Source organism: Schistocerca cancellata, chromosome 4 (assembly GCF_023864275.1).
Source record: "Schistocerca cancellata isolate TAMUIC-IGC-003103 chromosome 4, iqSchCanc2.1, whole genome shotgun sequence".
Classification (NCBI taxonomy): Eukaryota; Metazoa; Arthropoda; class Insecta; order Orthoptera; family Acrididae; genus Schistocerca; species Schistocerca cancellata.
Window position 1 is genome coordinate 351,634,032 of NC_064629.1, and position 15,042 is coordinate 351,649,073.

The 15,042-nt window shown below is 41.6% G+C and overlaps 1 protein-coding gene and 1 pseudogene across 1 annotated transcript in view; one reads left to right on the forward strand and one right to left on the reverse strand.

Moving 5' to 3' along the window:
- Positions 1 to 387: 387 nt before the first annotated feature.
- Positions 388 to 15,042, reverse strand: part of LOC126184195 (uncharacterized) — a 411,405-nt gene continuing 396,750 nt past the window's right edge. Inside the window, exon 3 of the mRNA XM_049926563.1 lies at positions 388 to 5,282. Coding sequence (XP_049782520.1) covers positions 5,223 to 5,282 — 60 coding nt within the window. The 3' untranslated portion in view covers positions 388 to 5,222. The remainder of the gene's footprint in view (positions 5,283 to 15,042) is intronic.
- On the forward strand, positions 6,862 to 6,979 carry LOC126185666 (5S ribosomal RNA; annotated as a pseudogene).

Sequence of the window (15,042 nt, forward strand, 5' to 3'; positions counted from 1 at the left end):
TCATCAGCACCGTTTTCTAAGTAATTTCAGAACCTCTTTCCCCTTTTCTCACCATAATATACACCTCAGAATACTTTAATTAGTGATTTTTCTGGTACTCTTTTCACCTTACGACGTAACATCTTTTAGAAGAGTTCTGTTTAACTTGTCTACATGACGTGTTGCTGAAGGAGTTAGGAGCGAAATTTTCAGATATTTCAAATCAATGTTTAGTTTTCATTAAAAGTGTTCTTTAAGTCACTGTATTCATCCAGTAATAAAGGAAGTCTATTTAAAATATGAAAAAGGAAATATTATAATATTAAATATTAAAAACAGCTTGCTTTTCAAATACTTCAAAGAACAACTTAAACAAAAATAGCTATACATTTTCCCTTGAAGTGTATTATATCAACATTTATTGCAGTCTGAAATGGGATAACAACATAAAAATTACAAATTCCACAAGACATCATCATCATCATTTAATACTTTCACAATTCGCAGCAAAAATATTTCAGCAGGTACAGCTAAGGCCACTTACTAAATGTAATAGCAGATAACATAATAGAAATCTGATACATCGAAAAAACTGATAAAAATACTTTTTTGAACAGTAAAAGAGATATCTGTAAATAAGATGTCAGGTCCTAGCTATCGTACTCCCTACTTGATGAATACTAAAATGTATTCATACAAACTTCAAAAATATTTTTGGCAGTACTTTCAGAAAAGAAGTAAGAAGCGTTTTCCTTAACTGCTAAGTTGGACACACACACAGTCACAACTAGACACAGACATGTACAGATACAGCCACATGAAATTTATGCACATGGGCGCGCGCGAGCGCGCGCACACACACACACACACAAACATCAATTTGCACACATATTAAAACAAATACTATTGAATTACAACAACGATAAAGTACATTTAAACAATAACAATAATGAAGGAAGAACTGGTTATTTAAATTCTGAGGTATACTGGGTAATAAACAATTCCACAAAAGTTTTATGATAAGAATATTATTTAATGAACTGCAAACTATCGCCACACTCTACAATGCAGTCTGCAGGAAACACAATGTCGCTCATTGGCGTGAGGTACATTGATGCTTCAGTTAATAACCACTGAGACAATCTCATTGTTTTTATTCATTATATTTTATTTTTATACATCAAACCAGTGCATCTGTATTATTAACACATAATTTCGTAACAACTGATACTCTACAATAAGGAACTGCTCCCCTTCAATTTAAAGTACCTTAGTGTGGAATGTTTGGTAATTGTTCCTTCCTTGTAATCCAGTACCTTGCGTCGTTAGTTAATGTTGTGAATCACATATTCATTATATCACAAGAGACTGATAAAGTAAGTTCATTATCTGTAGCAGAAGAAATATTTTTATGGTTGTACATATTTCATAATATGTGTGGGTCCTATCAATATGTTCAATAAAAGATTTCAGAACGAATGTTGCAAAGACATTTTCTGTGTCGTGCCTCAAGTGTGTTGCTGTCACCTTGAATATTTTGCAGTGGGGGTATAATTTAGATGTAGTACATTTAAGAATAAATATTGTGACATGTAGGTAAATTTAAACTTTCTTCAGTTAATTCTCCACTAATCAACACAGTTGCTCATATAAATATTCCTCTGTAAATAACTCTTCATAAATGTTTCAGTTTGTGAAATAATTAATATAATAATCATTCTCTGCTCATATGATTTCAAAGCTTTGTAGATACATCAATGAAGTGAGTATTTACAAAAAGGATTTTTGCACGCAAAAAGTACACATAAAGCTGAAACCTTATTATGGTTGGAACTTCATACTGCACATTCGCATGAGCAGTTATTATTAAGATTATTACGATAGATAGTAATCTTCCATAACCTATGGAACATCTCATAAACATAAATACTTAAAATTTTCGTCCTCATTTAACATTTAATCGAACATTTATTAACTATCTGCGACATTATTCGTCACGAACACATATATATTCCATGCCTTACTGGTTGCATCAACTTTTCAGTTAAAACAATTAATCTAATGCAACGTGCTTCATAACTATTATAAAATACGAGTAACAACAAATGTGGCAGGATCAATCTCGTATCACAATGTTGCAGTGCTTTAGAAATTCGACGTGTTTGAATAAGTAGCTAAAATGTGCTGTTAAAAAGTGAAATAAATTATTAATTGAAATGCTAACTTGTAGATTAAAATAAAGTACACAAGGTATTGAATAACATTAATCAATGTAAAATAGTTATACATTTGTTTGCAATCAAAAATTTCTAGAAACACATTTATTTAAAAGGAATATTTTACTGATATACAACTTTGAGTTCAAATATGTCTTTGTTATACGAAATATTCACAACTGAGTTTCCATAAGAATAGATTTAATTTTTTTGTAAAAGTGCGATAGGTCACATATATTTAGTACGTGCAGGACTACGAGTAGTTTTGAGGACATATTGCTTCATTATTGTGCAAATACACCTAATCCAAATGTCACTATATTTGCTGACTTTATAAACTAATTTCCTCTTTGCAACATCTGCATATATTACGTAATTATTTGTAGACTATGAATGTTGGAGAATTTAAGAAAAATATCCTCGAAAAAGCTACACGGTATTTTTTCAGTCATGTTTTTCCCTAGTTTCTATAGCTTAGCGAGAATTTAGAGTGAGTTTCACATATCTGTATTTGTGGGGTAGGGTGGGGTGGAATTATGACCAAAATAGAGATCTATTCTTGCTATTCTCTTTTTATTAGGACCGTTATTTCACAATAGTTTTCTAATCATGTTCAGATAGCTTCAGGAGATGACATCTTCATCTAGAACATACAAAAGCTCGTTTGATCAACCTGATACATGTTACATAGATGCGAAACTTAAAGTATATTGGACGTTTCTGACGACATTTATGTTCAAAGCCATACCTGCTGTTCTAAATTACTTCTGGTTTATTGATACACAGGTTTGGAATGTAGAAGTTACTTTTGTTTCAGTAGTATTCGTAACTAGTCCTTGTGAAGATCTGTTAAGTCCCTGTTAAGATAATGATTTACCGAGTGTATTGTGTTGAAACAACTGTTCTCTTTTCTGTAGCAGCTATAGATTAAAATATTATATTTATGCTAGTAAATACATGTATGTAGCATAGTACTCACTTTTGGTTTGAGTAAAGATGTGACTCTGAGTACCGACTGAAACTTCCAACTTTCAGACGTACTTTCAGTCAAAATATGATGTACTCTTTTTAAAAAAAAACTAAGGGTAAAAATGTTTGAACATTTGAAGTGAGGTATCACAATGATAGTAAATCCAGCACCATATATCCTTGATTTCTGTAAGGCATTTAGATTATATGAGAGGAATGAGGCACAATTCCGCTTAAGTGCATATAAGTTAAACACAGGAATGTATTCTTCGACTTCGAGAATCGATAGAAGGTATATTAGAAATTAATTTCAGGAGCATAAGTAATCTGAAAGTTGATTATTTAGTATTATATAAACGTTTTCTGTACTTTACCACTCATCTCAAAGCAGCATCCGTTGCACCATTTTGCTCACGTAGATTCCCATGAGGAATATTTACGGCTTCTATTTGGCACCAAACCGCGTCTGAAGTCATACTGTGTCATATACAGTAATGATTAACGACGCAGTTTTGCCCTTCTTTCACGTAGTAATTTATGTCTTCCAGAGCTGACAGTATTTAAATCAAAAGTGTTTCTTTTTGATAATTTTTTCTTGTTTCACACTACTTGAGATTCATTTTTGTTTCATAGTGCACTGTTCATTCTTAAGATGGCTCCAGTGATGTGTGCAAAATAAGTGGCCTTTCACTTACATCGTCGCATTAACAAAGTGAGACCAGTATAGCTGTCCTCAGCCTTTACATGATCATTTCATAAATCATAAGTCATTGAAAGTAAAGAGACACTACCGTTATTTACAGACACATATTCTAATAACCCAGTAAGAACAAGTGCAAGTAACTGATTTTACAAAACCAGTTGTTGTTGATGTTTATTCACCAGGTTCTTGTATTTATTTTACAACGTAGAAAACATATCTTGAAATTTTTGGCACTGCTCTGAAGCGTTACTGGACAACGCATTCTTAAGAAAGCGAGACTGCTGCCATCGATTTGCTCTACAAAAGCAAAATTTAATTTCACTGCGTGCACTAACAGAGAATACATGTGAATGTGGATTATCTACTACACTACAGCTTACATTGATTACTATTACAATACATATTGACACAATATATTGCCAGGTAACAAATAAATATTCAGTAGCCCGTTGACATCACAATAGCGCCTACATACATTACAGCAATTCATATACATAAGCAACTTCTACTAGTTATCTCCCTCTCGATGAGAAATCACGTAATTTATTCATCACTTATTATATCAGTAACTACAGTATGGTTATTACATGAAGTAATTACTACATAAAGGAGATACTGATTGTATGACACCCTGCTGAGGCTCTGGACAGGCGGCTGACAAAAAAACCATATGGATAACGCGGTTTTAATAGAATACAGAATCAGATGGCACTCTTTGCTCTGATAAAATACTTGATAATTTATTTCATAAAGGGAGAAAATACAAGACAGTTATTACATCTCGTATTTCTGAAGGGTAAGTAGGTACAGCCCAGACGGACAAGAACATTTCTGCTCGAGGAGAATAAAAATACCGTTTTCCACTTCTAGTGAGCCATCTCAAAATTGAACAAACTCAACAGCAAGAGATTGCTAGGCTATATATTGGTCTTCTGTGAACTTAAAAAAACCGTGTTCATCGGTTTTTCCGTGACGTCTGATACCAGTCTCATAAAATTATAATAATGTAACAAAAAGGGACAGCACTATCCTAAAGGTCTTTATTGAATATTTAAATTAGTTCAGCTAGAAACATATATATTTTTAAGTCGACATGCCTCAGACTATGAACGCCTCTACAACCTTTCAACAAAAAGTATATAACAGACACGTAAACTTTTTATACATTCAGATATTAATATTTCATCTCGTCTACAAGGGTCGGGACATTAGGATGAAAGCTATGAAGCGCCCAAAACATTGAAACAGCACAGTGCAATGCGTTTAGGATTGGGATCTCGCTCTTGGAACCACGTGAGGTATTGTAACAGACGAAATAATTGAATTTGATTGGTTTCTGGACAGAACGTCGCTGTTTAACGACCTCGTGCCCACCGTAACAGCGCGTCCGCCAAGACGTCTAGATGAGCCTTAGTCTGAAACAAAGAAAAATAAAAATTACTAAGATATAAGAAGAGTTGCGTTCACTGTACACAAATTATAAGTAAACCAATTATGGTAAATGTCGATCGTCAATAAAGAAGGATTTCTCATTCATTTCTGTAACACATCAGTACTGTCGTTAAACGCAGTAAGTTATCAGATATGTTCAACGGACGAAATCTTCTTGTACTGCATGAAGAGCTTTTGCACCTAGCAAAGGTGAAATTTTAATATTTAACTCTCTAATTGAAGAATAACCACTGGCTTAGGCTTAATTCACTACAAGGTCACAACACAGTTAATGTCTGGCGATAGTACCAGCGCAAAATTTTCTCGACTAGCAACATTCGCGGGTTTTAATTTCAAGAGGTACCGTGTGAATCTTAGGGGAAAGTTTATGTCTCTATTCATTGTTTAACGGTTGGCTCCTTTTATAATTTCTTCTATATATACCTAGATGCTCCTCAGGAAATAGTGCCACTCCTGCCTGGAACGAAGATCAACAGCTCTCTCATTACACCGGCTTCGACTGGAATTGTGGATGGAGACATCCATCAGTGCACATATGGCTTTACAAGACACGGTATCAGCTGAAGAAAAGAACATGAAAGTCAGCATTTGGTAAGTATAATTGCTGTAAAAAAGGTTCCGTTGAACTTTCTCCACCAATCTGTTGTACACCGTGATTCGACAAGACTAAGCAATGTTTATCCCTAAGAATCATCTGTTGGGCCCAGTCAATATGCTATGCTCTGCTTTCGACACCGCACTAACTTCGGCAAAAACTGAAGTTACAATAATCGAGCGATATGACGCTGCAATAACCGCAGGCTTTGCTCTGTTTTAAGACGAACAGCGTAAAACCCTCGTCAGTTCTTATGACAGGTTACTCATGGTTTCCCTAAAAAGGTTTGTACGAATGTGTGGACGGCACTTAAATCAAATAAAGGGTCTAAATTTTCTTTTGTTTTTGTTCAGAGCAGTTCATCATTTCGACCATCATATTACAGTTAAAAGCATATTTGTCAAAGCAAGCAACTTCATGGTACAAGCAGGGCGAAATTTCTCAGTTACAGTGTCTATATAGCGTAAATCACAATTAAAACCAAAAACTAATGAGACAAAAAAGTATATGATAACAATAGAAAAACAGTACAGCAAACATGCGTACACAAGCGAGCAGTTCGCGATATAATTATCAGTGTGTGTTTACGAGCTGCTACTGACTTCAGTATGATATGCACTGCCGGAAAAACAAGTTAGCACAGCCAGTTTATTCAAGATTTATTGTTGCAACAGAGTTTGTGGAGTACATGAAATGATTACAGATGAAAAGCACAAACGGTTCTGAGGTACGAAGTATCGACGCGTGCTGTAACGCCTATATTAGTGTGTGGGGAAGCCTTCACTGGCGCCAGTGCAGGCGCTGACTATGGTATCCTGTCAACCATACAGATGGCGAAAACTGTCCAGAGATACGTTACGCCACGCCTGCACGACCTGTTCGCGTAGTTCCGTAAGAGTTTTTGGTTGACGAGCCACACGGTTCACATCTCGCCTCGTCATATCCCGGGCAACGGCCTTGCCTCAGTGGATACACCGGTTCCCGTGAGATCACCGAAGTTAAGCGCTGTCGGGCATGGTCGGCGCTTGGATGGGTGACCATCCGGGCCGCCATGCGCTGTTGCCATTTTTCGGGGTGCACTCAGCCTCGTGATGCCAGTCGAGGAGCTACTCGACCGAATAGTAGCGGTGTGCCGACCACACGCCCCTCCTATCTGCATCTTTATCTGAGGATGACACGGCGGTCGGATGGTCCTGGTAGGCCACCCGTGGCCTGCAGACGGAGTGCTCGTCATATCCCACACGTGCTCAATTGGCGACAAGTCCGGAAATCGTGCTGGCCAGGAACAGCTGTGCCTTGCAGTGGACATTGAGTTTTACAGACAGTGTGTGACCGAGGATTATCCTGTAGGAGGAACACATCGCCTCCTGTTGCAGGAAAGGCAAAGGACACAGCATAACAGCATTCTGCACGCATCGAGCGCTGGTTAGCATCCACTCCAGAAAAACCAGAGGTGAACGAAAGTTGTAGCTTATCACACCCCAGACCATAAGCCCTGTGGTGTGACCAGTGTGTCTCGGACGAACGCTCACTACGACACAGCGCTCTCCATGTCTACGTCGCAAACGACCATCACTTCCGTACAGGCCGAATCTGCTTTCATCGCCCAAGACTATGGTGTATCCTTCCACATTCCAATTGATCATCTGATTGCACCAATCGACCCGTGCAAATCGATGCTGTGATGTGAGTGGAAGACGGGCTAGAGATGTGCATTCCCGTAGTCACATTATCAATAACCGGTTCGCAAAAGCTCGTGTTGACACGTGTGGACCCACAAGCCCTCTTATCTGTGCTATTGTAGCAGTACGAGCTGCCACAGCTGCCTTAACGGAAAGACGATCATGGAGGGCGTTTGTACTGCGTGAACGTCCAGAACCTCGTCTACGGGTATGACAATGTCCACATGACCGGTGATACCAGCATCGTTAAACGACTGGCGCAGCACGTCCAACTTGTGTGGCAATGCTCCGAAAGGACCATCCCGCCACTGGAAAGGCTACAATTTGACCCATTTCAAACTCGCTCATTTGGCTGTAGGAATCACGTGTGCGTCTACGTGGCAAGGTTTCCTGCTTGCTTCACACAACTGCACCACACTGTGCGTACTGACTGTGAGCATTCCGTATTATAGGGGAGACGCAGGTGGCGCTCTGGTAACTGTGCCGCTACGCTATCTGTTGGCGAACGTCTTTAACCCCATTATCAGAACCTCTACCGTCCTCCAGGTGACATATGCCGTCATTGGATCAAAATCGACATCGTCTCTCCACGTGTACTATATACTTTCCCAGTAGTCTACACTACTGGCCATTAAAACTGCTACACCAAGAAGAAATGCAGATGATAAACGCCTATTCACTGGACAAATATATTATACTAGAACTGATATGTGATTATATTTTCACGCAATTTGGGTGCATAGATCCTGAGAAATCAGTACACAGAACAACCACCTATGGGCGTACTAACGGCCTTGATACGCCTGGGCATTGGATGGCGTGTAGAGGTCCAGCTGCCCATGCAGCTTCAACACGATACCACAAAAAAATGGCTCTGAGCACTATGGGACTTAGCACCTGAGGTCATCAGTCCCCTAGAACTTAGAACTACTTAAACCTAACTAACCTAAGGACATCAAACACATCCATGCCCGAGGCAGGATTCGAACCTGCGACCGTAGCAGTCGCGCGGTTCCGGACTGAAGCGCCTAGAACCGCTTGGCCGCCACGGCCGGCCACGATACCACAGTTTATCACGAGTAGTGACTGGCCTATTGTGACGAGCCAGTTGCTCGGCCACCATTGAGCAGACGTTTTCAGTTGGTGAGAGATCTGGAGAATGTGCTGGCCAGGACAGCAGTCGAACATTTTCTCTATCCAGAAAGGCCCGTACAGGACCTGCAACATGTGGTCGTGCATTATCCTGCTGAAATGTAGGGTTTCGCAGGGATCGAATGAAGGATAGAGCCACGGGTCGTAACACATCTGAAACGTAACGTCAACTGTTCAATGTGCCGTCAATGCGAACAAGAGGTGACCGAGACGTGTAACCAATGGCACCCAATACCATCACGCCGAGTGATACGCCAGTATGGCGATAACGAATAAACGCTTCCAATGTGCGTTCACCGCGATGTCACCAAAGACGGATGCGACCATCATGATGCTGTAAACAGAACCTGGATTCATCCGAAAATATTCGTGCACCCAGGTTTCGCAGGGATCGAATGAAGGGTAGAGCCACGGGTCGTTACACATCTGAAACGTAACGTCAACTGTTCAATGTGATCAGCTACATAGCTTCTCTGACGCCATACCACATCGTGAAGTAAGAAGAGCTGATAGTCCATGCTGCTGCAAACGTCGTCGAACTGTTCGTGCAGATGGTTGTTGTCTCGCAAACGTCTCCATCAGTTGACTCAGGGATCGAGACGTGGCTGCACCATACGTTACAGCCACGCGGATACGATGCCTGTCATCTCGACTGCTAGTGATACGAGGCCGTTGGGATCCAGCACGGCGTTCCGTATTACCTTCCTGAAGCCATCGATTCCATATTCTGCTAACAGTAATTGGATCTCGACCAACGCGAGCAGCAATATCGCGATACAATAAACCGGAATCGCGATAGGCTACAATCCGACCTTTATCAAGGTCGGAAACGCGATGGTACGCATTGCTCCTCCTTAAACGAGGCATCATAACAACGTTTCACCAGGCAACGCCGTTCAACTGCTGTTTGTGTATGAGAAATCGGTAGGAAACTTTCCACATGTCAGCACGTTGTAGGTGTCTGTAGCACGTTATCTTCGTGGTATAGCAGTTTTAATGGCCAGTAGAGTATGTGAATCAATTGCAAGTTGTTCTCGTTAAGCAATAGAAGTATTCCACCGGTCTCCATCGGAGTGGACTGGCATTCTATATACACTAAACCAAGCTCTTCTTACTTCACGATGTGGTATGGCGTCAGAGAAGCTATGTAGCTGATCACAAATGTTATATTAAAACATTTAGTGCCTGGTACGTCTCAATGCATACTCAAAATCTCGGTTTGATTCTTCTTGAAAAAATGCTAAGTCGATATCGTGGAAGAATATAGCAGATTGTCCACCCGTTTGGATAATTCTGAAAGCCTTGGAACGGTGGTGCTCCGTTAATGGTGATAACTAAGGCAAACAAAATACCACACCTCACCCTGATGTGCCGGTATGATACGTTATAATCAAAAACGTGGCGAAATGCAGGCATAGATGCAAGGTGTACAAAACGGAAAGTATGCACACAAAGTTATGTGCGAGTGAGCAGATCCGTCTAAGGAATTTCAAGTTAATGATCAAGAGATCAACTTACAATACAAACGTTTCAGGCATCCGTCTGTGTACTGCATCACTCCCACATATTCTCTAGTATTCTAAGATTTACTGTCATGGAGACTATGACTTTCCATAATCTTAACGTTGATTTACCACAGAAAAAAAAAATATGTTCCTCTGAATCAGTGTGTGGTTTTCATACCTATATGTTAAGACCAATGCGCTATGTGCTAGGAACTCTCCAAGCCAATCACAAATCTAGTGTGAAATTTCCGTATTTAAATTCATATAGTTCACAGTTGTACTCAAAACGTCTGAACTCAAAACGTGAATGAGATGATGATTTTTTAAAAAGTGAAATCAGTCGTACTTAAGTATGTTGGAAACACAGGTATAAGCGCTGTGTAGCTACCAGATGCTTCTTTCTTTTTCCTTATAATATGAATTTAATTTCTCTGTTCAGACATGTCACTCGAAGATAAATGGCAGCGCCTTACAGCCATTATTTAGGACGGTGGCTTAGAATAATACGACGATTATACCACCGAAGTTCTCGACCAAAAGCTCATGGGGTATTTTTATTTTGTCTTTAAATTTGCAGTGTAGGTTAACTTGCGTATGTAAAAATACAGAGTGTGCACGTTTTACTTAGTGAAATGCTAGGAAGTACTCTTCCTATCTACATATTGTGAAATTCAAGCCGTTCACTCAACCACGGCTCTTGAAGCTTCGTATATACAGGGTGTCGCATTTACACTCCTGGAAATGGAAAAAAGAACACATTGACACCGGTGTGTCAGACCCACCATACTTGCTCCGGACACTGCGAGAGGGCTGTACAAGCAATGATCACACGCACGGCACAGCGGACACACCAGGAACCGCGGTGTTGGCCGTCGAATGGCGCTAGCTGCGCAGCATTTGTGCACCGCCGCCGTCAGTGTCAGTCAGTTTGCCGTGGCATACGGAGCTCCATCGCAGTCTTTAACACTGGTAGCATGCCGCGACAGCGTGGACGTGAACCGTATGTGCAGTTGACGGACTTTGAGCGAGGGCGTATAGTGGGCATGCGGGAGGCCGGGTGGACGTACCGCCGAATTGCTCAACACGTGGGGCGTGAGGTCTCCACAGTACATCGATGTTGTCGCCAGTGGTCGGCGGAAGGTGCACGTGCCCGTCGACCTGGGACCGGACCGCAGCGACGCACGGATGCACGCCAAGACCGTAGGATCCTACGCAGTGCCGTAGGGGACCGCACCGCCACTTCCCAGCAAATTAGGGACACTGTTGCTCCTGGGGTATCGGCGAGGACCATTCGCAACCGTCTCCATGAAGCTGGGCTACGGTCCCGCACACCGTTAGGCCGTCTTCCGCTCACGCCCCAACATCGTGCAGCCCGCCTCCAGTGGTGTCGCGACAGGCGTGAATGGAGGGACGAATGGAGACGTGTCGTCTTCAGCGATGAGAGTCGCTTCTGCCTTGGTGCCAATGATGGTCGTATGCGTGTTTGGCGCCGTGCATGTGAGCGCCACAATCAGGACTGCATACGACCGAGGCACACAGGGCCAACACCCGGCATCATAGTGTGGGGAGCGATCTCCTACACTGGCCGTACACCACTGGTGATCGTCGACGGGACACTGAATAGTGCACGGTACATCCAAACCGTCATCGAACCCATCGTTCTACCATTCCTAGACCGGCAAGGGAACTTGCTGTTCCAACAGGACAATGCACGTCCGCATGTATCCCGTGCCACCCAACGTGCTCTAGAAGGTGTAAGTCAACTACCCTGGCCAGCAAGATCTCCGGATCTGTCCCCCATTGAGCATGTTTGGGACTGGATGAAGCGTCGTCTCACGCGGTCTGCACGTCCAGCACGAACGCTGGTCCAACTGAGGCGCCAGGTAGAAATGGCATGGCAAGCCGTTCCACAGGACTACATCCAGCATCTCTACGATCGTCTCCATGGGAGAATAGCAGCCTGCATTGCTGCGAAAGTTGGATATACACTGTACTAGTGCCGACATTGTGCATGCTCTGTTGCCTGTGTCTATGTGCCTGTGGTTCTGTCAGTGTGATCATGTGATGTATCTGACCCCAGGAATGTGTCAATAAAGTTTCCCCTTCCTGGGACAATGAATTCACGGTGTTCTTATTTCAATTTCCAGGAGTGTATCTAGTTCACCCTAAATAACTGTTTGTCCAGGTGCAATTCTGTGTATGTGTGTGTGTGTGTGTGTGTGTGTGTGTGTGTGTGCGGGTGCGCGCGCGCGTTCGCTCCTATGTGTGTGCGCGTGTGTTTGTGTGTGTGTGCGCTCATGACATGAATAAAGTGCTCCATGAGTGTGTTTGTGTACCGTATATACCCACGGCACTGGGCTCATAGGTCCTCAGTTGTCTATAAGAAAGCAGTAACAAATTGCAGGAAGACCTTTGGCGATAATACTGGTAGTATGGACCCATCACCATGGACTGTACAGCAGCTTGGGTGAAAGATTTTCATAGGTACCTTCTTCCATTTCAGATATACCAAAAATAAAAACACACCTATTAGTTGGTTGTCATAATTCTGTGCATCAAGTGCTATAGGTCTTCTTGAATGTTATGTTTTGCACATCTGTTGCCTAGCTAACTGTAATGTAGTGTGCTCCGTAACTTAAGTTGCGTGTCGCTGGCGCTCTAGTATGTTTTCTTTAATACGTAGGACCGAGCGAGGTGGCGCAGTGGCTAGCACACTGGACTCGCATTCGGGAGGACGACGGTTCAATCCCGTCTCCGGCCATCCTGATTTAGGTTTTCCGTGATTTCCCTAAATCGCTTCAGGCAAATGCCGGGATGGTTCCTTTGAAAGGGCACGGCCGATTTCCTTCCCCATCCTTCCCTCACCCGAGCTTGCGCTCCGTCTCTAATGACCTCGTTGTCGACGGGACGTTAAACACTAATATCCTCCTCCTCCTCCTTTAATACGTAGGTGTGACAGCACAATACTATTTGTACGGACACGCCCAGATCTTAATCCCCTAGTCTGTATAAGAGATATACGATGTTGAAGGTAGTATTATCGAGAATTACTTTGGCTATCATGCTTCGAATAGAATTTTAGTTCCACCAAAACCAAACATATCGTTTAACTGTCATAACCTACCAGTGTCCTTATAAATCTCTCACTGCTGTAACCCGATAATTTTCATTGCCTTTTGCCTGCAGCTCAGAATTGTGACTGGACATACAACCATCTGTCGCGTCCTCTTTCAGACTCAGTGACAACGCCGTCTTTGTCACTTTAAAGGCACTTCTGACTAACATCAACTCGCCACGTAGAATCACAAAGGTAACTAACGCTCATGATCATTATAGCGTGAATTTAAGGCACATCTGTTACATCCTCATAGTGGCGCTGCTAGCGACTGGCACGAAATCTGAACAGACATAGTCTTTCAGATGTAGAAACACGCCTACCGCCTTTTGTTTATCTCTGATGGTCAATTTTACCAACAGCCGTAAGTTTTGGTTTATAACAAAACATAAGTTTATGAGTATTAATGACAATCTAGAGATAGAGCACATCATTGATAAAGGTGAGACATTAGATGTTCTTGAAGATATGGAAATCTACATCCATGCGGGGAACGAACATGGAAATCTTTTGAATGATCAAACTGAATCAAAGAATAAATTATTTTTCGAGATTTTTCACGAACTATAGCGAATTGAAGCCTGATGTCTGGAAATAATGTTGTATGGATAGCATCTGCGCGTGTTAGGTCTTCCCATAGTTTGTTACGCGTTGAGATTCTGTATTGCAAGCGTTCTACATGCCAACGATTTTACGTTGTATCGACCATTATCGTTTACTTTCTTCTTTTAACCTTTGACTTAGTAGCACTATCTGTGACCTGTGTGCAGGTTCAGTCACTGTCAACCGTTCACAGGAATCTCTTGCATAACGTTAAGTTGGCATGCAATAAGTACTTAACCCATGTCTTCTTGAACCTTCACGATTATCTTTAATGATTTGTGTCTGTCTTCTTGAACCTTCGCGATTATCTTTAATGATTTGTGTCATTAGATAGGATTTTGGATTCCAGTTTTATGGCACCATTCGGTAATATTGTTAGTACTATAATACCGTGTGGTCAGTAATTTTTACTCTGTAGTACCCATTGATATGATGAATTAGATAATGGGATTTTAGTAGCGTTGCACCAATGTGGCCTCATTTGAGGGTTATGGTTAGGTTCAGGCCTTGCACTGATATCATTAGTGTACACGTCTAGATACAGATAAAATTATTTTATGATACGTTACTTGATACAGCTTTTTGTAGAATGTTTACTGTATTTTTACTGCTTCATGTCCCTACTGCTTATATTAGGTAGATGTGTGAGGTAATACACTACTGGCCATTAAAATTGGTACACCACTAAGATGACGTGCTACAGACGCGAAATTTAACCGACAGGAAGTAGATACTGTGATATGCAAATGATTAGCTTATCAGAGCATTCACACAAGGTTGGCGCCGGTGATGACACTTACAACGTGCTGACATGAGGAAAGTTTCCTACCGGTTTCTCATACACAAACAGCAGTTGATCGGCGTTGCCTGGTGAAACAATGTTGTGATGCCTCGTGTAAGGAGGAGAAATGTGTACCATCACGTTTCCGACTTTGATAAAGGTCGGATTGTAGCCTATCGCTACTACGGTTTATTGTATCGCGATATTGCTGCTCGCGTTGGTCGAGATCCAATGACTGTTAGTAGAATATGGAATTGGTGGGTTCAGGAGGGTAATATGGAACGCCGTGC